Below are 23,348 nucleotides of genomic sequence, written 5' to 3'. Positions count from 1 at the left end.
AAATATGGGTGCTGAAATAAACATCACACAGCTTTCTGCATATGCTGTAAAACAGAGCTAAGAAGGCCAGAGGAGCAGAAAAAAAATCTAAAGATTTATGCGTGAGTTTGTGTGTGTGTTCTCTCTCTATTATTACTAATGTCTTGTGACTGCCTCCCCATTTATTTTCCATTTAGCACAGAATTAGCCTGTCAGCATCAGTGCTTTGCTGTTGGATATGCCGAGATGAGCCAGAACCCTGTGTGTGTGTGTGTGTGGTGAAAGCTAGTTGCATGGATGCCTAAGCTTTTCCATGACACACACTCATTCTGAAACGCTCATAAACACAGCACATACACACACACACAGAGAGCCCACTGTTTTCACTCTCATGTGATGCATTGTTCTATCTCTGATAAAAGTGACATCTGTCCACCAAACACTCAAATGGAGGAATATACCAACAAAAAGAGGTGTCAACTGCATTTTAACAGGTATGAAAAATATTCTAAATTATCCCCGTTTCAGTCTCTTTCAGTGTCTTCTAGGGGTCACATTCCTACAGGCTTCTTCCTGTTTTGAGATGACAGAATTCCCACACTGTGAGATCTCCCAAAATCTTCCTGTTCTTTTCCTCTTTCCCAGAGATCTCTGGGGGAATGTGCTTATGACCAACTCAGTGTGTCCTCAGTGACCCCAGAGATCTTTCCTTAAGACCTCAACATCTGAAATGAGTGTGTCCTGCAGAGTGACACATCGCTGGTTAGCCACTAATATAAAATGGAAGCTGTCAGGGCCCAACTATATTGCATAATCCTTCTCTAGCAAGACAGGCTTAGAGCAGAGAGAGAAGGAATAAAACTGGAGACACGATAAAACTTCTGAAAGATGCTATAGCACAATTTCAGGCCTTAACTCTTATTGTAATGAAATGATTTAGACACTATGCATTATAGGGGAACTGCATTTGGCCGGTTTGAGTTCTACCTCACAAGTAAATCATATCCTTTAGGATATTTAAGAGAGTAGATGTATATTAAAAGTCTGAATGTTCCGCTTTTTAAAGTTTTTGAAAGAAGTCTGTTATGCCCAGCAAGGCTGCATTTATTTAAAAAAAATTATAATAAAATACACCAAAACAGAAATAGTATTCCAATTTAAAATAACTGTTTTCTATTTTAATATACTTTAAAATATAATATATTACTGTGATAGCAAAGCTGACTTTTCAGCAGGCATTTCTCCAGTCTTCACTGTCACACAATCCTTCAGAAATCATTCTAATAATCTCTGTTGATTTGGTGGTCAAAAATTTCTTATCAATGTTGAAAACAGTCTTTGTGGAAACTGCCATATTCTTTTTTCCGTACTCTTTGATGAACAGGTAAGAACGGCATTTTTTTTCTTTTCTATAAATTCTACCAAAAAATTGCACTGCCACTTTCAATAAATTTAATGCATCCTCACGTAAAGCATACATTTGAACTAGATGGATGGAAGGACAGTCAGTTGTGGGTAAACTTGGCAACCTTGTTTTGGTGTGGCAAATTATAGAAAATACTCAAAATGTCTGCATACAATGTTTACTTTCACACACTGTCTCATACAGCAGTGCCTGACGGCTCATTTAGTATGACTCATGTACTTTCAAAAATACACGATTACTGTACTTGGCTTAAGTTAGCTCACAATATGACAACTTCACCGATGATCAACCACCTAAAAATGTCTATAAGTAAGACACAGCCATATATTTGAAAACATAACTTTCCTTTTTCACTAGAAACAAAAGTATGATCATAATAATACTGAATCAGGACGCCTAACACACTGAAGAAAAGTCCAAATGTATGGTGTTTGGAAACATATCCTCATCACAGATTTTCAGGAAATGGCATAAGCTTCAGCATTCCTTTGGTAAACTCATTTACTTCAGTATCTGAAGTATTCTGGTATTTGGCACAAGTCTTGAACATGACATTACTGAGTCATGTGACTGCAACAGATGTCCATGTGTAAGTGGGACAGAGACTGGGTGCATTATGGGAAGGCATAGAGAAAAGTTTCATTTCCTTCCTAATTATTGTGTTGGATATTATTGAATAAGGTCAGTCAGAGAGCTGGTTTGTTCAAGGACACACCGAGGAATCCTTTACCTCACTTTACACTACAGACACAACAGCTACCAAAGAAAAATTAATTTGTTGCAAATATATATCCCTCCTCGGTTTAACCATTTTGCAAAATCAGAACTACATTTGTCTGGACTTGTTGATTTTACCATGGTACCTCAATATATCATACTGAATAATTACCATATTGACTATTTTTTAAAAGTCAGCTCACTGAATGTTGGTACTGATAGCCTTGTAGGCAGTGCGCTAACATACAGCACTACAGGCGTCCCGAGTTCAGATCCCGACTCGAGGACCTTTCCCGATCCTGCGCTTCGCTTCCTGTCAGCTCTGATCTATCCTACCATAATAAAGCCAAAAATGCCAAAAAATAAATCTTAAAAAAGGCTGCATTTACTTGATCAATAATACTGATATATTATTACAATTTCAAATAATTCATTTTTAATTTTAATATTTTTTAGCAAACTTTTTTTCTTTTTTTTTAGCAGCCATTACTTCAGTGTCACACCATCCTACCGAAATCATTCTAATATGCTGATTTGGTGATCAAGAAATGTGTCTTATTATTATCATCAATGTTGAATGTTGTGCTGCTCAATATTTTGGTGGAAACCACAATGCATGTTTTTCACAATTATTTGAAGAATTTATATTTAAAATAGAAATTATGTACCAGCATAAAAGTTTTCACTCTTGTATCCAATGCATCCTTGCTGAATAATAATAATTTAAAAAAACACATGATTCAAAGTCTATGTTAATAACAATAAAATCTATGTTAATAACATGGCGCTGTTTTGTTAGCGTCATACTGGAAACTTTATTTAACTTTATTCAAATCTCTCCCCAACACATACATGCCCACACAGACTACATTAAGATTAAACACAAAATGTGGTGAGATGAGTTCAGCCTTTCAAATACTGAAAGCAGTGGATGAAAAGCATCTGCCCAGGTCAAATATGAAAAGGGACTAAATCGCACTTTAAGTTCTTCCGTTAAGACATGCTACTCCTGCATTAAGCCACATATCGGTTTTGAAAGTTGCAGGCACACATTTCTAATCTTGTTTGGTGGCTGGCCCTGATATAAAGCTTTTCTTAACAGAAGAGAGTTTTGAACTCTTGGCCTGGTTTTGAGTTCCCACTTGAATCATTTATTGGGATTTGCAGCAATGAAACATAAAAGGCACAGGAACTAGAGTGAGGACCAAGGGGCATCAGATGCTCTGTGCATACACAGAGGCCTTTAGCTGTAGTTTGACCTCTTTCATAGAGTTTAAAACACAGCTCAAAGCAACCGAACATGCTGCAATGCAGCTTGTTGTACATGCAGAACAAGTCTAACGCTGATGGTTTGTGAATGGAAAATGAATGTGACACACACACACACACACACACACACACACACACAAACCTCAAGCTTTAGGAACAGGAATAAATATGACTTCATATTTTAAACCCCATTGAGTTTATCAAAATGTGTGAACTACAGGGGGTGTTTAACAAGATTTTATTTCTATTTTCTCACAGTCAGCACAGTCAGCTCTTGAAAGAATTCTGCCTTAAAAGCCCTGTTGGGGCCAAGAAGAACTCAGCATAAGTGCGATTGTGTGAATAGATGCCCATTTCATTCTCCTAGTGACATTTTGAGTTTATTTGATATGTTCTTTATTGTTCCTTACCTTGCAGGACACATTGGCACTACCTCAGAGCATATAAACAAGACATACATCAATAGTTATCTTCCTTATCCAGCACTTTTAACATAGCTGATCACTGATATAAACTGCTGTTGGAAAGTTTAGGGTCAGCAAGTTTTTTTTTTTTTTTAAGAAATTAATACTTCTATCTAGCTAGGATGCAATACATTAATCCGATGTGACCGTAAGGACTTTTATAAGGTTACAAAAGATTAAAGATTTCATCATTCATCAAATAATCCTGAAAAAATGCATCATGGTTTTCACATAAATATTAATATTAAGCATCATAAGTGTTTTCAGCTTTTGAACTTTGGTTATTTTAAATTGTAATAATATTTCACAATATTACTGTTTTTACCATATTTCTGAACAAATAAGCACAGCCTTGGTGAACATAAAGCACTTATTTTAAAAACATTAAAAAAAACTAAAAAAAACGTACATCCTCAAACATTGAGGCGCTTTTGGGATGGATTTACATAAAGATGAGTAAATGCTGAAAGGGTGAACGATCCTTTTCATCTTAACTAGCACTTTCCTCATCAACAAACACTACAAAAAAGGACACGCTGCTCAACAGGCTTCATCAGTTTGATTATGCTGCACTAACTAGCAAGACCAATGTGAAATATGATAAAACTGTGACAGCATAGAAAGAACATGAAGGTCTAAGTTAGTATTTTTAATAGGAAATTTCTTCAAACTTTGTACAGCTCAAGGCCAAATCAGCAGTATTCATAAGGGAGCTAATTATGAGGTTGATATTCATCATTAATATCTGTATCATCATAATTACTGTACCTTTGCACAATTTAATTATCCTTCTGTCTCTAAGGGTGAGTGAAAAGCAATCTATAAACCCAGTATGATGGGGCAAGGCTCTGCCTTTATTAGAAACAAATTCACACATGCATGCACATGCACATATCTCGAGATTCAATTTATATCACAAGTCTTGAATTCATGAATTGAACTGAATTAAAAAATACATAATTGAATCATTAATCAAAATCGTATTGAATTGAATCTCATTGTGGACTGGATCAAATTATATATATATATATATATATATATACGGTATATAAAAATCTAAGAAAAACTAAATCATGGTAACACTTTAATTAATAGACTCAATACAATTAGTTTATATTAATAGACTTGATACAAATAGTGAATTCTTAATTATCACTGTTATTACATAATTATTATTATTTAATTATCTCATTATCTCAAAGAATTGTTAATTGATAATAAGGAGTCAATGGTTCTCACTTTAGATTTGGCCATGGAAAATGGGAACATAGCATTAATTAAGTGATTTAAATCAACCTTTATTAAACATCAATTGCATTCATATTCAGTGCAGGGTAGGTGATTTGCTTCAAAAACATTGTTTGTTATGCTAATTAAAAGTCTCGACATCCCGTCAGCAATCACTAAGTTAAGCGTTAACGTATTTATATCGCCTGTGGAAGGTGTAAGACCATTAAATGCTCATCCAATAATATTCCTTGGTCCGAGGATTACGACAGGCTGTCCTACCTGCCTGTCAACGTATGTATTTGCATACCTCTGTGCACCCTATTTGCACAGACATGATACATCATTAGTGTGTTTCATTACGCTATTCCAGACTGAGCAAGAATAGATGGTGTTATTATTGAAATATTATGTACTTTGTACTGAAATGTTTTCTCACCGGTGAATGAGACATGAAGTAATCTAACAGCGTTGCATTCAACCCTCCACCAACGGGTAGGGTTAAGAGACAGAATATACAGTTTGTACAGTGTATAATCCATTATGCGTATGGCAATAACTATAGTGCAGCGATATAACTATTAACTATAAACTAATAGTTTGCAAATGATCTGTAAGTACTTTATTAGTGTATACTTATTATAAAGTGTTACCAAAATCATAACTGAATTGCGTGAAATTTACGAATTGTGAATCAAATCAATTCTCTGTGTACCCATAGATTCACACCCCTACTGTATGCGCAAATTCATGCGTACAGTCACAAGTGCATAAACACAAAGGGGGAGAGAACGTGATCTCAGTCAGTTGCTCAATATGGGGAGTGATTTTTGAAACAGTCACTGTGTTAGTGCCACTTAAGCGGTTCCAAGAATCTCAAATCCACCATGAAGCCCAGATTCATACTTCAACTCCCTGATAAATCCCCTGACTGACACAATCCAGCACATTCAGAGTGTCTGCGTGTGTGCAGCATCATGCGTGAAAAGGGAAATACTTCAGTTACCACTGGTCTCATCATCTCCATCATCGGCACTGCTGTGTTGTCAAGAGAATAACCAAATGAGCATCTAGTATCTCTCTGTCTACGTTACTAATACAATCCTTTGCTATCTTTATTGCTCATTCACAGACAAGATGATTGGAATAAGTAAGATTCCTTCTGTACTCATGTGCCAAACTAAAACTCCCACACTCAAGGACTCTTGTTGCTCACTCTGTCCTTGAACTCATAATAGTTCATGTCTCCATTAGCAGTAGAAAAGAGTCGTTCAAGCCCTTAAATGGCTCGCATTCACTCTAGAGCTCCATAACAAACACAAATCCCCACAAGAACTCCAGCCACCAGCCCTGGATTTCAGCCTCACAAATAAATGACAATTACACAGCATGGCGTGTTTTGCTTGGGCTGGTTCCTGTCTAATGGATCCTGCTGTATAAATAATGACTGTGTTTTGGACGACGCCTCCAGGGTCTTGTGGAATACAGCAAGGATGAATAAACACAGAACGCTATGAGAGACTTTACCTAAGGGACTGAGGTTGGCAAGGCGGGCTGCTGTCAATCACCCACGTAAACGCATAAAGGTAAAAATATATATGCATACAAGCACACCCACAACAGATCAAACATACAACGCCCGTCACACATCAGCAGACACACAATGACAACACATACCCATTTAGGCCTTGTTTGACGCCGGTTTTTTGGACTGTGGAACATTCCACTGATGCCCATGGCCAGAGATGTAAGTTGGAGTGATGTCATTGCTTTCAAAAGGGCGTGGTCGTGAGCTAGCATAGTGATTTAGGATGTGCTGCTTGAAAAGCATGGCACTATATAAATGCTTTTAATCAAAACTGTGTATACAAGCAAGCACAAACATGGAGCGGGAAGAAAGACTCTGAAGAAGGAACATGCTGGAACTGGTTTGAAACAAGCTAAAAATAAACGCCAGCATGCATGCTGACCACTCATGACGTGCACTGTGCACAAGACTATCTGGGGATTAATACTTTTATTTAGCAAGGATACATTTATTTGATCAAAAGTGACTGTAAAGACTTTTATATTGTTACAAACATGTCTAATTCAAATATATGCTGTTCTTTTCCGTCAAAGAAATCAAAGATTCATCAAATAATTCTTAAAAATAAAATAAAAACATGGTTTTCAAAAAAATATTAAGAAGCACAACTGTTTTCAACATTTACAATAATAAGAAATGTTTCTTGAACACAAAACCGGCATATTAGAATGACTTCTAATGACTTCATGTGACACTGATTTATTACTGTGATGGCAAAACTGAATTTTCAACAGTCATTACTCAGGACTGTTGAAAATTCAATTTTGCCATCACAGTAATAAATGGCATTTTAAAATATATTCAAATAGAAAACAGTCATTTTAAACTGTAATACTATTTTACAGTATTACTATTTTATTGTTTAAACCAAATAAACGCAGCTTTGGTGAGCAGTAGAGACTCAAAAACATGTAAAAATCTTACCGACCCAAAGAAAGAAAGAAAGGAAGAAAGAAAGAAAGAGAGAAAGAAAGCGGTGGTGTTCTGAGTGGTTAGTAGGACATTGCTATGTGGTTTAGGCCATTCGGAAGTCAACGGAGACCATTCCCATTCTTGTGATTAGATATGACTTGAGTTCCTACTTCAATGTGTATGTTTATGTGATTTTTTTTGTCTCTTTTATCAAACACCACGTGAGATTCAGGTGAAAACGGCAACTTAGAAAAGCAATAGCACACATCTTCTCAACAAGCCCCATTCTTTGCATGATCAATAATGCTTGTAGCACAAACGAGTGGCACAAACTACACTCCAAAATAGGGGTTATCGGTTTTGAAAAAACCGAACTACATTATGAGCTGTGGTGCTTGTGAGAGATTCAGGTTTGAATCCAGCCTGCATCTCCTCATTCCATTCCCCCTCTCTTCCTCCCCCATATAACTTCCTGTCTGCTTTCTAGTGTCTATAATACAACTTGCAAAAATACCCCAAAATAAATAAATAAAAAATGCTGTGAACACAGCGTTTAATACGAAACTAATTGAAATCTTGTGATGCATAAAATAGAACCTTTTTTTTTCCAGATTTCAATTTATTTGCATACTTAATTCCTTTTATACAGTCAATTTACGTGGAAATTCCCCCAGAATTTCCCTTACTGACTGACTGATGACCTTCATAGTCATGACACATAAGGGAATCTCATGTGCAAAAGGATTTCTTTATATACTGCGTGACTATAGCACTTTTCTTTTTTTATCTCTGCTTTCTTTCTTTTTTTTAAATACATTTTTTTAGTGTAAATAAAACTGAACAAAACAATCTAAAAAAATCTAAATCTATGAAAAACATCTTACCTTCCTTGTACGAAGCTTTACAAGGGATCCTTCAGCTTTTGGGACACTCTCAAGGTCTTTGGCTGTATTTGTATATTGGTTTGCCTGATGTTCATCATAGAGTCCTTCAAGTTGAGGTTTTCCTCTAGTTGCCTCCTTTTCCCTCGTGTTTTGATCCTCTGAAGTTGTCAAATTCTCACAGTTGATGGTGTTTATGTTTGCACTTGTTGGATGTTCTGGCATCTCTGCTGATATCTGACCTGAAGCATCATCTCCAGATTCAGGAAAGGAGCCCTCATGGATGGTTTGGAGTTTTGATGAGCAATCATGCCATGTTTCCATGATGTCAGTTTTTCCAGATGGTTCCAGCTGAGACGTTTCACAAGCAGGTGGTTTAAGGCTTCCAACATTTAACATCTCATGATCGCAACATTTAAAAATGCAATCCCCTTCCTGATTTTCATTGCCTTGACCTTGAGATACCATGCGATGTTTGGAGACTAGACTTGCTTTAATAGCATCTGAGCCAGCTTCTGGAATGTGAATTTCTTGAGAAGTTGATGATGATAACAAGTTTGGGATCACAGTTCCATCTGTGTGTGAGCATTCGACTTTGCCACATGTTAAAATCATCTGCTCAGAGATTTCACAACATTGTCCTTCCACAATATTGTTTGGGTCAGACGATTTCTGCTGTGAATCAGAGGTGGGAGGTTTATTAGTTATGTCTGTGATCTCGCTTGTGACACTCATGTGCTCGTGTACTAATATCCGACTGCCCACACTGACCTTCACTATGGATTCTGCATTTTCTGTGCAAGTTCCACTTTTGGAAAAAGTTGGTTCAGAACAGTCAACTTTGACAGATTTACTGTCCTTTAGCACATTTGATAAATCATCCGTTTCCTCTATTTGAGCTAATACTGGGGTAGGGAGCACAGAATGTGTCAGGTTATGGGAAGCAGATACTTTATCCTTGTTTAGTTCCTTATTATCTGGATCTCCATTGTGAGCCTGCAAATTTCCTGAAGCAGAACATTCCAATTCATCTTGATCTGCCACATTGTCTAAAAGTAGCCTGCTATCTTGGTCACTCTTGTGCTGTGCTATTGCATTGACCATGTCTCCAGGCGTCAACGATTGGCACTTTGCGCCTTCGCAGTTAGGTTGAGCTCCACCCTTAAACTTCTGTACTATCCTCTCCATCGTTCTTGTACCATCTCCAGTCCAAAGTCCCAAAATCCAAGGCTGGTGATGACCACACTCAGGCATCGAGGCACACCTACCGCGCTGGTAACGCACATGACAGCAGACCAAGTCTAGGTCATCATAGCTGTACTGTAATCCTGTCCGTGGGGTCACATGATCCTCCCAGTTTCTCTTACGAATAGCAACAGGCATGGCCAGATCCCTTGGCTAGCCCATAGAGCCTTATTATTACGGCCCACGGAAATCACAAAACCAGATACAGGTCCTCCTGCAGAGAGAGAGAGAGAAAGAGAGAATTTCTTCATTGCCAAACACTTGCGATATTCATATGTGAGAGAAATGGAAATGATACGCCTAATGAATCCTATTGACATTGAAACTCAAGTGCTCTTAAACTTGTTTAGTCTGAAGAGTCTGTTCTGTGTTATATCGGAAACTGCATTAACCACTTAATGTGATGCCACACTCCTTTCGAACATCATAAATACTAGATTTATTCTTGAAGAACCGAGTGCATACAAACTGACAACGCATTGTCCACGACTTTTGACACTGCTTTTTTTGATACTTACAGAAAAGATTATGACCAAGTACATCTACATGAAGAACAAACATTTAAAGCAGATCTCATAGACAGCTGTAGGACTGACTCGTGAAGGAAAAGAAAAATAAACGAATCACATTTACCCTCACGCCAACCGTTGAGTCAGCCAAGCGTTTCACCAGACCCTCCACCCACTCAAAAGTACAGTAAGACTTCTCTACATTTTGCACAAGTCATTCTTCAGTGATTAGCCACCAAGGACTGACTTCTCTTTAAAATTAGACCAGAAGGAAAGTCTCAAGATGGAAAGAAGTGCAGTAATAAAAGACCGCTGGGGGAAACCACACAGCGTGGTGAAATGGCAGGAGCTCTTGTAGTCCCTTAAGTCTGATAGATCTTCTTGACGTCTATGTGAAGTCAGCGGTTAGTGGCGAGCGTTCAGAGAAGGTCCTAACCAGGACATTCCTCTCACATCTGGCCAGAAGTTACTCCCTCTGTTGAACATCTGGTCGTGAGGTCCAACTTTCCTTTGGCAAGCGCTTTCGAGGATTATTCGTTTTCGATAAAGACAGTTATCTTGTCGTAAAGAAAGATAATCCTTAGTTGCTCACGTCACTGACATCCTGAACTTACTTTGTGCTTGTTTGGTAATGTCTGAGTCCCAGTATGAGCCCACTAGAGTAACTAAATGTCTAAATTTGAACATAAATAACAAAACCGTGACAGTGCAGCAGATATTTATAGGGATTCATAAGCAAATGGTCAGTCTAAGCATTAGTACCTGGATGCTCCTTCTCCTCTTCCTCTGGCCTTGCGAGTGTGTCACTCCGTGTTGGTACTGTCCGTATGCGGCGATGGAGCGGCCAGTTACCCACTCGCCCCGCTGTGTGGTGAGCTCACCCTCTGACACAGCTAGCTCTGTTCTCAAGCCAGCCAGGACGTCAAGGTCATGTGTCTCCAGAGGTCAACAACTTTTCTATGGTCCCATGCGATGTTACAATCAAACACAATTGCTGCATTGAAAAAGTCTAAAGAGAAATGCCAAAAAAATAAACTCTGTTTTAAATAATTCCCCAAGGTGCAAAATAAATAAACAAATCCATGTTTGAAGCCTCTAGACTAGTACTTCAGTTGTGTTGATAGATCAAGTATTCAGCTGTCAGACCAGCATGCGCTCCTCAGCAATAAGTGTTCCTAATTGGTTCTGCAACCAATTTGCGTTTTTCTTTCAATGAAGCGGTTGAAGAGATGATGCAAGAACTCCAGAAGAGGGAGGAGGAAGCCATTTGTTTCGACCAATCTCTCCCCAGACGTCTGGAGCGATCACTGATCGTGGTCAGTTCCTGCTAGAGCTTTTTCTCCCTGGAAGAAACAAGGAGGAGGAGAAGAAAACAGAGACGCGTGGAGAGCGTGTTGTCATCTTGACGGCATTAGAGGTCTTTGCTTGGGATGACTGTTCTTTTTGTTTCTGGCAGTCTTAAGTCACTGTTTTTCTTTCTCGCTCTCTTCCTCTATCTCTTGCTTTCTCAAACACTCTTTTCAGAAACCAGGCTCTTCACATCACTAAAGTGTAGTTCTTCTGGAAACTGACAGTCTACTTTTTACTCTCTCTCTCTCTCTCTTCCTGCTTTTCTTTTTTCCCCCTTTCTATTTCTGTGCTGTTCGTAACATTTGATTCTTCCTATAAAATCGGCATGCCACATTCCCTTTCCTCTCACTGACATTCACACACAGAAACACACACATACACACGCACACACACACACACACACACACACACACACAAACAAACTCAAACACACACACACACACTTCTCTTTCCACGCCTATGTGTGTCTGTATCAGTGTGTTAGCTGGGAAAAGCACTCTCCAGTTTTGATTAGAAGCAGACTGCATGCTGTGTAAAGGTTTGAGTCAGAGGGCCAAGTCAGATTGCAGTAATGCTTTGGCACTTATTTCAGAATTTTTTTTTTTTTTTTTTCTGTCACTAACGCAACAGCTCAAGCATTCTTAACAATAGTATTAAAATTATTATTTTACTTTTTATATTTAGCTAATGCACACAAATACTTTGTAATATTGATAAAATGAATTATTATAGGTTACTAAAATATTATTATTATTATTATTATAGCCTAAATAGTTTGAGGAACATTTTTCTACATATATTGGAAAAGGGCCATATCAAAACTCTTTGACAGTGGCTTGCTTGTTCTTGGACTGATTCAAAAGAAAACAAGGTATAGTGCATTTCAGTGCGAGTTGGCTATTCATTGCCTAATATAGACATGTTTCTTGATGGTCACTCTCTCTCTCTCACTTTGTTGTTTAAAGGGAAAAGACCTGGAACCAATACAAACTAAAGGGGTGTTCACACTGATTGCCATTTGCAGTGGGTAAGTGGCCGGAAGTCATTCAGTTTAAGCTTGAGTGCTGACAATTTGTTGGCAAATAGTAATTGTTGGTGACATGATGTGAGTGTGAGTAATATATAACACAGTTGAGAAAAGCTTATGCAAATGAGACGGGCAAGACAGAGCAGAAGCTAATGTTACTACTGTGATTTATTGTTAATGTTGTGATTAAAGGGATAGTTCACCTAAAAATGAAATCTTATCATCATTTATTGACCTTACTGTGGTTCCAGACCTGTGAGACGTTCTTTCTTCTGAAAGACACTAAGAAAGATATTTTGAAGAATGTTCTGGTTGTCAATAATGTAAAAATGGTTTGGTTACCACTGACTTCCATTGTATGTAAATAAATAAATAAATAAATAAACACACACACACACACGTTTGTTTCTGTGAATTGTGGGGACTTTGCATAGACTTCTATTGCTTTTATACTGACCAAACAATATTTTCTATCCCCTAAACCAACCTTAACCCTAAATCTGCCCCTTACAGAAAACCTGTTTGCATTGTTAAACTTTCAGATAAACACCATTTATTATTTTTAATATTGTTTTCCCCCCTGGTCCCCACAATGTCAAAAAATTCAGATTTTACTCGTGGGGACATTTGCTACACACACACACACACAGCGTTTCATTTATAAATTAAATAAAATAAAATGGAAATAAAGAAGACATATCTTCCTCCTCCATATCTCTATCTCTTTCTGTCACATTCAAACCAACCTTTTGTGGACTGAAGATATGCTCCACATATGGAATGATTGTATACTCCTGGAAACTGACAAAACGGACTGAACTGAAATGCAGACAATAAACCCACACAAAAACGAACAAACACAATCTCTGTCACGTGGCCTTCTGTTTGTATAACCAAAACCACCCTTTCACTCACTCCATGATAGTTAAGCAAATTGATTTTGAACACACACTCACAAGCTCCCAGATAGAAGCTGTGTGTGGTGTGTGTGGGAGGTTGCTTGGAGGAGTTTTACATGGGAAAACTGTACTGTCCTATTTCTAACTGCTCTTAACCTCTGCTATTCCTGCTCCTCCGACTAGAGGCCAAACATCACACAAACTCATGACAACACAAAGTAGGTCTAGATCAGTCTGTGACTGATCCCAGACTTTAAAAGACCAGGGATAGCATGTGTGACTCAGTTCCTCCACTATTACCTTCACAATATTCAACTTCAGTGCAATTTTGTGTTCTGACCAAAATGAACTGTTATTTCCTAAAATGTTGAAAATCATAATATCCTGATACATGAACAGCTCATGCATACTATAAAATTGCTGCTCTGAGCTGTATTCATCATTTGAGGTTAAGCTATACTGTAATTAAACTATATGAGTAATAGTAAAAGGTGTGTATGCAGGACCTATCATCTTTGCTACAAAATGCTGAAACACACCCACACTCGTTCCTCTAGAGCGGAAACATGCCCATTTAGGAGCATGAGAGTTCCGCTCTCTCACATAACAGCATCATTAGTCACATGACTCTGGATAAAGAATGACCCATTCATGAAGTGCTCAGAAGTCTCATCTGGTCTGCCCTGTGCTCTATAAACACTGCTCAGAGCGTCCAGAGGAAATGCTCCCACATTCCTATGTCATATAGTTTATTATTGGTGGACGGTCAGTTTAACTTGAGGAGGGCACCCACGTGGAGCTGCTGGAAAGTTTTGCTCGCTTGAAGGGGAAAGTGAAAAGTTGTCATCTTTAAATGCAAATGCAAATGTCAACTGCTTACTGAGATATAAGACAAACGGTTCAATCGTTTGCATGGAAAGTCATCTGGTAACTGTGCATATCCATCAAAATTAGGCAAAATTCAGTTTTCTTATTAAACATCAAGAACAAGAATAGAGAAGGCCATGATAGTAGTAGTAGTAGTAGTAGTAGTAATAATAATATGCATAATTCAAATTTAGATTTTATTAAATCTAAATTTTTTAAAGTGTAGTTTAAAAATCATTTTCTAATATATGTAAATACTACTAATAACAATAATATGCAGAATTCAAATTTAGATTTTATTAAACCTATAAAACATAAACTACATTTTTATTTAAAATAAATATATTAGGGCAGCAAAACAATTAATTAGCGGTTCATTAAATATGACAAAGGTTCAGGGTTGCAAAAAAATAATCACATAATAATAATAATAATAATTTTATTAAAATAACATTAATGTTAACTTATGAATGTACAATATTTATGAAGTACAATGTAAGTTACAGAATTAATTGTTTTGGTGGTGAAGCTGGTTTAAGTCTTAAACTGTGTGTTTTGTACATTAAGCTTCCAAGTATTTAATTAGGATGGAAATCTTCAAATAGATATACAGACATGAAAGCAAAGCTTAACCAGGGAGACGAGTCAATCACGGAGCTTACTAGTGTGTTCTTTGGCAACATGGATCCCCTACATTGAGCTTCGGATTGATTGCTTGAGCCTGGAGATCAGGACCACAACTATATGCAATAACCACCATATCCTGTTCTCACGATCGCTGGTCATGGCTGACCCCCAAACACGCACATGGCCCTTTCACAATGCACTCGGTTAAGCACTGAGATTTTTTTTATGTCTTTATATCTACAGTTCTGGATGACAATCCATTTTGAAGGTCAATGGTGACTGTGCTTGACTTCTCAGATGCTTGGATTTATTCCAGAGTTGTATGCTCTTATTATCTCTGCCTTCACTGCCCCCCACACTGATCTCCTTTTTCCCCCTAAACCATTACCAACTTTGATTAAATCGCTCTGTCCTCTTTGGGTAATTATGTTTTTAATGGGAAATTAAATTGAGCTAAAATTGTTCATCCCCTTGAATGTTTCTCATTATTCAGCCTAAATTAATATTTTTTTCAATGTTTTTGCTTTTATTTATTTTTTTCCAACTCCACCAATTTGCATGTTCTTACTTGCATTTGCTTTCAAAACACAATACAGCAATTACAAATGCAACAATCTGTGTGCATAATGAATTGGATATTTGGTTGATTTATTATTATGCATTAGTGCATTTCACTATTTGTTTTAAAATGACATATTGATTTAGTCATGTGACTAAAACCTGAATAGATTAAAACTAAATTAAATTAAATTAAATAATGAATGATTAACTGTTTGTTTTGTTTCAGAACTCAACAAAGATATTGAGAAGGTAACAGACTGAATAGGCCACATTAATTACTAGTCATTAACCATCTATCATGTTTCTGTTTCTCTAAATTGTTTTCTGGGAATACAGACTTATTTTGTTATTTAAAGGAATAGTTCATCAAAAAATGAAAATTTGCTGAGCATTCAGGCCATCCAAGATGTAGAAAAGTTTGTCTTCATCTGAACAGATTTGGATAAATTTAAAATTACATCATTTGCTGACCAGAGTCCAAACAGCTGATAAAAGCATCATGATCCACAAATAATCCACATTAATCCAGTCCATTAATTAATGTCTTGTGAAGCGAAAAGGCTTGTTTTAGCTTGTAAACGATACTTGATATGTGCATATTTCTCTCCTAATTCAGAAGGATTTTTTTTAACTAGAGAAAGCAATATTATTGATAAAGGACTTGTTTAGTACAAACACACAGCTTCATGGTAATTAACTGTTTGTGTGGAATATTATGATGTTTTTATCAGCTGTTTGAACTCTCATTTTCACGGCACCCATTCACTGCAGAGGAGCCATTGATGAGCAAGTGATGCAATGATAAATGTTGCCAAATCTTTTCCAGTGAAGAAACAAATATCTTGAATGCCCTTAAGGTGAGTAAATGTTCAAAAAATGTTCATTTTTGGATTAACTATTTATTGAAGATGGAACTTTATAGTGGCACTTCTGTACAGTAAAATAACAACAAAACCTCAAACAACCCAAAGTGACCAAACTTACACTTTTCAGCAATATATATATATATATATATATATATATATTAATAATAAAAATAATAAAACAAATAAAATGGATGGATGGATAGAAAAGAAAAGAAAAGAAAAGAAAAGAAAAGAAAAGAAAAGAAAAGAAAAGAAAAGAAAAGAAAAGAAAAGAATAGAATAGAATAGACACATTGAAAGAGAATGTCAAAGAAACTGAACATCAAATAAATTTTGGGGCTGGGCTCTTTTGCCTCGGACCTGTATATAACCACTTAGAAACAACCTAACAATCGTTCCAAACATTGTAGCAACTGCACGGCAATGCTCTAGCGACCAGTCAAAACACCCAAATCACGGCAGTGAGTTTTGCACAAGTAAGCACCACTCACATTTTCTTCAGATATTAAAAAAAAAAACCTAGTCATCTCTTTAAACTTGCTGAGGTTTGAACCTTTAGTTGGTGGGTGTCAGGTAAATATTCTCTACCATTTATCATCATTACTGTGGGAGTGTTTGTGAGAAAGCGAGCAAGATATTGTGTGTGAGTGACTGACTGATGTTCTAGTGAGTGATGAAGTGTGAGAGAGGAAGGCAAATGTCAGTGTTTTCCTGTGTTGTGTGGAAAGGGGCATCATTGGTCATTAGATGTGGGCAGCTCTCCTCCTGCTCATTAACCGCAATAACACCTCTGCAAGCTTCGATTTTTTTTTAAACAAGTCTGTTTTAATTAGGACTGATCTCTCTCTCTCTCTCTCGCTCAATATTTTTTTCTGTCCCCACCACTCACTTACCTATATTTTTCTGTGCGGTGAAGTCTGGAGCCTTGGGCGGCCCATGTGGCTTGATGCACTGACCCAAAGCAGAAGCAGTGTCATAGCGCTTTTGAAGAAATGTCTTTTAGATGCCCACAGACCACATAATCGCACCTCATGGCAGACAGGAACAAATGTGTGTCTCTGAGACGCTTCATCTGAACAATTGTGTGACAACACTGTGAAAAGAGAAACAGAGAACAGTCACAACACATTAGCTGTATGTTAAAGGGAATACTTCACCATTAAATTAAAGTTCTGTCATCATTTACTTAATGTCATGTTGTTACAAACCTGTATGACCTTTTTCTTACTCTCTCTCTCTCTCTCTCTCTCTCTCTGTAAAAACAAGATGAGATACTATGCAAAACAGTAATGCTGCTCTTTTCATTCAATAACTAGGAGTTGTCAAGCCCTAAAAATGACAAAAAGCATAAAAAAGTAGTGCATGATAATTGAAGTCTTCTAAACCCATCAGAGTAAAATTTAAAATATTATTTGCCATAAATCTCTACTCTGATATTCATTTAACATGTCACAATCTGACAAATAGTGTACTAATGGCATTGGGCATCATTGACCTCAAACTAGTGAAACATTTTTTAAATGTGTTTTCTTGTATACTTCTTGTTTGGGGTTATCAACCTCTCTGATTCCAAAGGTACTTCTTCTGCTATAATGATAAAGCTGTTAATGTTCTAACTGTTTTTGAGTTAGCATATACTGTAGCGTTACTGTTGCTATGTCCGACAAGCCATGGCACACTCGTGTTCTCACACAGTTAAAAATACATTGAGGAGAAAAGACAACATTGAAAATCGTCCGACAGGTTATTTTTGGTATGAAACAAAGTGTCAGCTTTCAAATTTAGAAATTTGGTAAGAAATTCAAACAATAAATACCATTTTGTGGCTCTTTGGCAGATCGCTGTAGCGCCTCAGTTCAAGTGGCGCTTGAACCAATCATCTCTTCCACTTTATTAGTTATAGCGTGAAATGAACATCAGAAGATATCTTGAAGCGTCAGTTGGGCCTGTTATAACCTCACCCCTTAAATCATCTAAGATGGCGCTACACATGGCAGAAACAGTGCTTAGCTTAGCTTAGTGTTTGTACTGTTTTTGTTAGTTTTTCCTGTTTTTTTGTTTCTCAAACACGATCAGTTTTATTTTGTATATTATTCTTTTTATTATCTGTGTCGTGTCCTGTCCTGTCGCTGTCATTCTGTTGCACTGTGGAGCTTCTGTCACTATAACAAATTCCTTGTATGTGTAAACATACCTGGAAATAAACTCATTCTCATTCTCTCATACTCATGAGGGATAACACAATTTCTACTCAACAAATTCAATTAAAGTTTGGAATAATCAGAAATGTGTATTTATTATTTAAAAAATGGCTTGTTAAGATTTTATTATTTACATGACCTTTTCGGGCCTAGAAAGCACACTTTTAAAATTAGGCTTTCTCATATCCAGACATTCCAAGATTGTGGGAATCCTGGTTCATAGATTATAATGACAGTTGTTGAGGTGCTAAATTAAAATAAGACACATCTTGATTTTTTACACTGTAAAAAGTGATAAGTTGACTTAACTTAAAAAAATTGAGGAAACCCGTTGCCTTAAAATGTTTAAGTAAATGATAATTTTAAAAAAATAAGTGAAGTGAATTGTCAAGTTCACTTAACTTTTTTTTTAAATTATTATTATTTACTTAATAATTTTAAGGCAACAGGTTTCCTCAATTTTTTAAAGTTAAGTCAACTTATCACTTTTTACAGAGTAGCTTATTTCAATACATTTTGTCTTTTTTTTAAAAAAATCATTTTAAGCAATCTTGAGTCGCCCTTGGAAGTTTACTGAGGCCCCCTAGTGGGCCCTGGAACCATGCTTGAGAACCGCTAAGCTAAAGGACACCAACTGTTTACATCTACAGGCTTGAGTCAGTTCTGATTGGTATAATGCTGCTGTGTGTGTTCATCCTCCTCCACAAACACCACACCTGTCTGTCCAAAGATCTATTCATCTCTCTTTCTCCCCCTCTATTCATTCATTCTGTGCTCATCTCATTCATTCTCTCCCATCCATCTCATTACAAGAAACACAATTACCAGACGCTCAGGCCTTCCAATGCTCTTCTTAAAAGAGCTAAGGCGATTTGGACTGCTTATATTCCTCCCCTGATGAAGGCAGTAAGCTCCCATCTGCAACTGATGAGCAGAATCAGCCAATCAGATCCTTGCAAATCATGACTGGCAGGGGTGGGCGGGTATTGCTGGACTGGGGCCATAGATCTGCAATGAGTCTTGCTTTCCAGCAAACCCCCCTAAAAAAATAAAATGAGATTTAAAAAAAAAAAAGAGAGAGAAACAATACAAAGGAAGCTGTAAATAAATAACACCAAAAAGTTGAGTTTGTCCATCTGGATACGCTAAGTAGGTCAGCTGGAGGTGGGTTTACCCACAGTGTACCTCATTAACATGCTGTGTGTTTGTCTTTTAGACTGGTTGAATTTGTATTAAACGGTAACAGGGCCTCATGAGGAGGGGGGAAAAAAACACAACAGATGGTTTGATCTATTTACGCTTGCTGGACTGGTGATCAACAAGCTTTCTTAATATTGGATGTAATGTCTTGAATGACAAAACAGAATGAGCACATACGGAATGTTGTTAGTTCCAACATGTTACCTGGGATTTGAAAATGTTCGCCTTACATTTTGTAGTAAATGCTAGTTAGTGGCCTAGCTGACAGATTACAGGCTTCACCTGAGTCTTCCAGCAGGTGGCAGTGTGGTTTCTTTGGTCTCAGCTGAGGGTTAGCTCAGGACAATAATATTACAGTGCTGTTGCCTCACTGTGTGTGTGTGTGTGTGTGTGTGTTGTGTCTGGGTACATGGTTATAGAAATCAAAATAGGGAACAGGTAAGGCATTTCTAACAGTTATGACATTAACAAGCACTAATTGGTTTCAAATTGTGTAACAGACATTTAAATCAGCCTTAATATGCCGAAATGCTGTCACATGATCACTCGTTTATGGTTAATCTGCATGAAGGTTTTTCAGATCATATTAAAATGGTATGAAATGGCATTCTGGCATGAATACAGAAAATAGATATGAATATTTGATTAATAATTTTGAAATGTATACATTCAGATTCATTCAAATGTTCATATATCATCCTTCAAATGTTCATATATTAACATGTTTTGTAAGGTTTAAAGCAAAAAAAGATAATAATACTTGTGTGACTTTTCAAAGATTTGAAGTAAAAAAAATAACAAATAAATAAAAATAAAAATCTATATACAACAGTATAGTATGGAACTTATTACAGTACAACATATTCTAAGCACTTATATCATTTCAAATATGATCCACTAATGAACTGTTATATCTGTTATAAGGCAATAATGCTTGTTAATTCATGTACTGTTACTGAGAAAATCCAGATTTTTTATGGTTTAGCTGAGAGTCTAGATGGAGGAGTAGCAAGAATGGTCAAATAACAAATCTATGGAGAGGCACTGTGGATGCAAACCTACCAAACAAATCAAACCTAGAATAATGGGATGCCAAAACAGAGCCTGTCCAGCACAGCTCCCAACGGCATACGCAGCTTTCTATTGTTGCCACATTATTGCATCAGTGTTCTGGCCGGCCAAGGTGCAGTCAGCGAAATTAAAGCCATCTGACCCACAGTGCAAATGAAATGAGATGAATATGGTAGCATGATACTAGAGACAAGCCTCTGCTATACAATGTGAGTGTGTGTGAGAGAGAGGGAGACTGAACCGAATAATAGCTCGTAAGTCTAAAGCTTCAGCAGATTGTGGCTCTGACTCCCGTTGAAGAATCTCTCAAAATCCTTGAATCATGTTTATTTTTATAAAGGTCATGCTCTCCACAAAGAACGTGTTTGACTGTGAACAAAGAGCTTTGTGTGCATGTTAGCGAAAGGTTATGGCTTCTGAATGTTCCATCTTATTCATAAAACAAGAATAGAGTGAACAATTTCTCATCAAAATGGAGATTTCCAACGTCTATTTCATGGTTGAAAATACTTGTATATTTTTCCAGACTAAGCGTGAGTCACACAGCGAGCTGTAGTCATCCTGGTGTATTGTCATACATCAGGCCAGATGGGCTCTTGCACAGCCAGAGCATATGTAAGTGTGTGTACACGTGTGTGTGCGTTCCTGGAAATTGTCAGTTCTGGCATGACTACCTCAGAAGAGGTCCAGGCAACACTGCTGTCCCTAGATACGGTTGCCACAGCAATATCAGAAGGAAGTGGCTCACAGGAAGACTCAAGGCTGTGCATGTGAGGAGTGTGCTTGAGATGCAAGCGTATGCAAGTTCATCGGCCCACATGCTCTCATTAACATCCACAACAAAGGAGATTAGCCACCGTTGTGGCAGGTTTATGTGAAGAGATCTCGTCTCGCTGCTTTATGAATCACGCAGAAATACACACAAGTCAATGAGATGTTTGAAGCTGGCCGTTTCAAATATAACTGTATAAAAGATTAACCTCCATCTATTCAAGGCAAAGTGCGTTCAGTGAGCAGATAGAAGAAAAAAGAAAGACAAGATAGAAAAACAACACTGTATTCTAACCCACACAGGAAGTGCAGGTCTGAGGGATGGATACATAACATTTGTTCTGAAATCTAGTGTGCTTCCCACCTAGACAACATTTTTAGGCATCATAATCACATTCATGATGTTTTGTAAAGCTATTAAACAGCCCAGTCAGAAACACATCTAAACAAGATTCACATAAATCCACAGCCTTTCTGAGTGTTTGGATCCCAAATCTAGGCATGCTGGGTAACAGGCTGCAATATAATAGTTTATTTAGGCTAAAATCTACTGTAAGGTAACATCATATGCATCCTTCATGAATAATGGAATCCCAGAATATATTAAAAAAAAAATAATAATAATAATAATATATATAAAAAATATAATTTAAATTTAAAATTTAAAATTTAATTTAATTTTAGAGTAATTAAATAAGTAATTAAAATAATTGGTGAAAATGTAATTCTTATTTAATTTACTGTTCAAATATTTATGGTTGTGTGATTTTTATGTTTTTAAAGTCTCTTATGCTCAATAAGGCTATTCATTTGATCATAAATACAGTAAAACAGTAATGTAAAATTGTGAAATTATATTACAATTTTAATGAAATGTTTACTTTTTTAAAATATATTAAAATGTAATTTATCCATGTGATGCAAAGCGGAATTTTAAGTAGCCATTACTGCAGTCTGCACTATTACATGATCCTTTTGAAATCATTCTAATATGCCAATTTTCAATGTTCAAAACATTTTTTTTTTAAGATTCTTTGATGAATATAAAGTTATAAAGAATTTTTTTTTTTTTTTTTTTTTGCTAAATCTTTTATAACATTATAAAAGTATTTATTGTCATCAATTGAGTGCAGCCTTGCTGAATAAAAGTTATGTACTAACCTTACACTTTTAAACAGAATATTTTTAGAGTACTGATAAAATATTAGTATAAAAATATACTTCATATAAGAAATGCTATTTATGCAGCGTTTGTGTGAGTTAACTGACCAGTGCCCACAAAGGGCATTTCATATCAGTTACTTATGAGGTTCCATTTTGGGTATATTGCTGCCTTAGAAGACATTAAACAGCTCACTGGGGGTTGGAACAGGGTTAAAGGCATATTGAGAGACTGTAATAACTTCTTAGTCAGGCACTAAATATGACTCAGAAAATTATGAGCAGTTCTAGACCGAATATGTGTACTTTTCTGCATTTTCTACACTGATTTTGGCTTTTAAAGGATTTTGAATTGTATTAAAAGAAGCTACAAGTACTACACATTTATTGCAGAAGGCATTAATCAAATCCATACAAATATTTAATAAACAAACACACAAGGGCTGGGGGAAGTGTAGAACTATGAAAAACAGGTGTTTCAATTCTGTGGATGTTTCTGTTAAGTTCTGTGCACAGATTCCGCGTGGGCG

General features: G+C 36.7%; 1 protein-coding gene across 4 annotated transcripts in view; it reads right to left on the bottom strand.

The window, feature by feature from the left end:
* dlc1 (DLC1 Rho GTPase activating protein) overlaps window positions 1-11,526 on the bottom strand; it is a 108,536-nt gene extending 97,010 nt beyond the window's left edge. Inside the window, exons 1-3 of one of the 4 annotated variants that reach the window (XM_058797291.1) lie at window positions 10,980-11,525; window positions 9,235-9,922; window positions 8,467-9,138 (exon numbers count right to left, since the gene is read on the bottom strand). In XM_058797291.1, the coding sequence (XP_058653274.1) occupies window positions 8,467-9,138; window positions 9,235-9,846 (1,284 nt within the window). In that variant the 5' untranslated portion in view covers window positions 9,847-9,922; window positions 10,980-11,525. Of the gene's footprint in view, window positions 1-8,466; window positions 9,923-10,341; window positions 10,492-10,979 lie in introns of those variants that run through there. The other 3 variants (XM_058797124.1, XM_058797378.1, XM_058797209.1) reach the window with 3 other exon arrangements.
* Between the last annotated feature and the right edge of the window lie 11,822 nt (window positions 11,527-23,348).

The sequence above is a fragment of the Onychostoma macrolepis genome, chromosome 01 (assembly GCF_012432095.1).
Source record: "Onychostoma macrolepis isolate SWU-2019 chromosome 01, ASM1243209v1, whole genome shotgun sequence".
NCBI lineage: Eukaryota > Metazoa > Chordata > Actinopteri > Cypriniformes > Cyprinidae > Onychostoma > Onychostoma macrolepis.
Note: the sequence above shows the minus strand (reverse complement) of the source record. Positions and strands in the feature narration are given on the sequence as shown.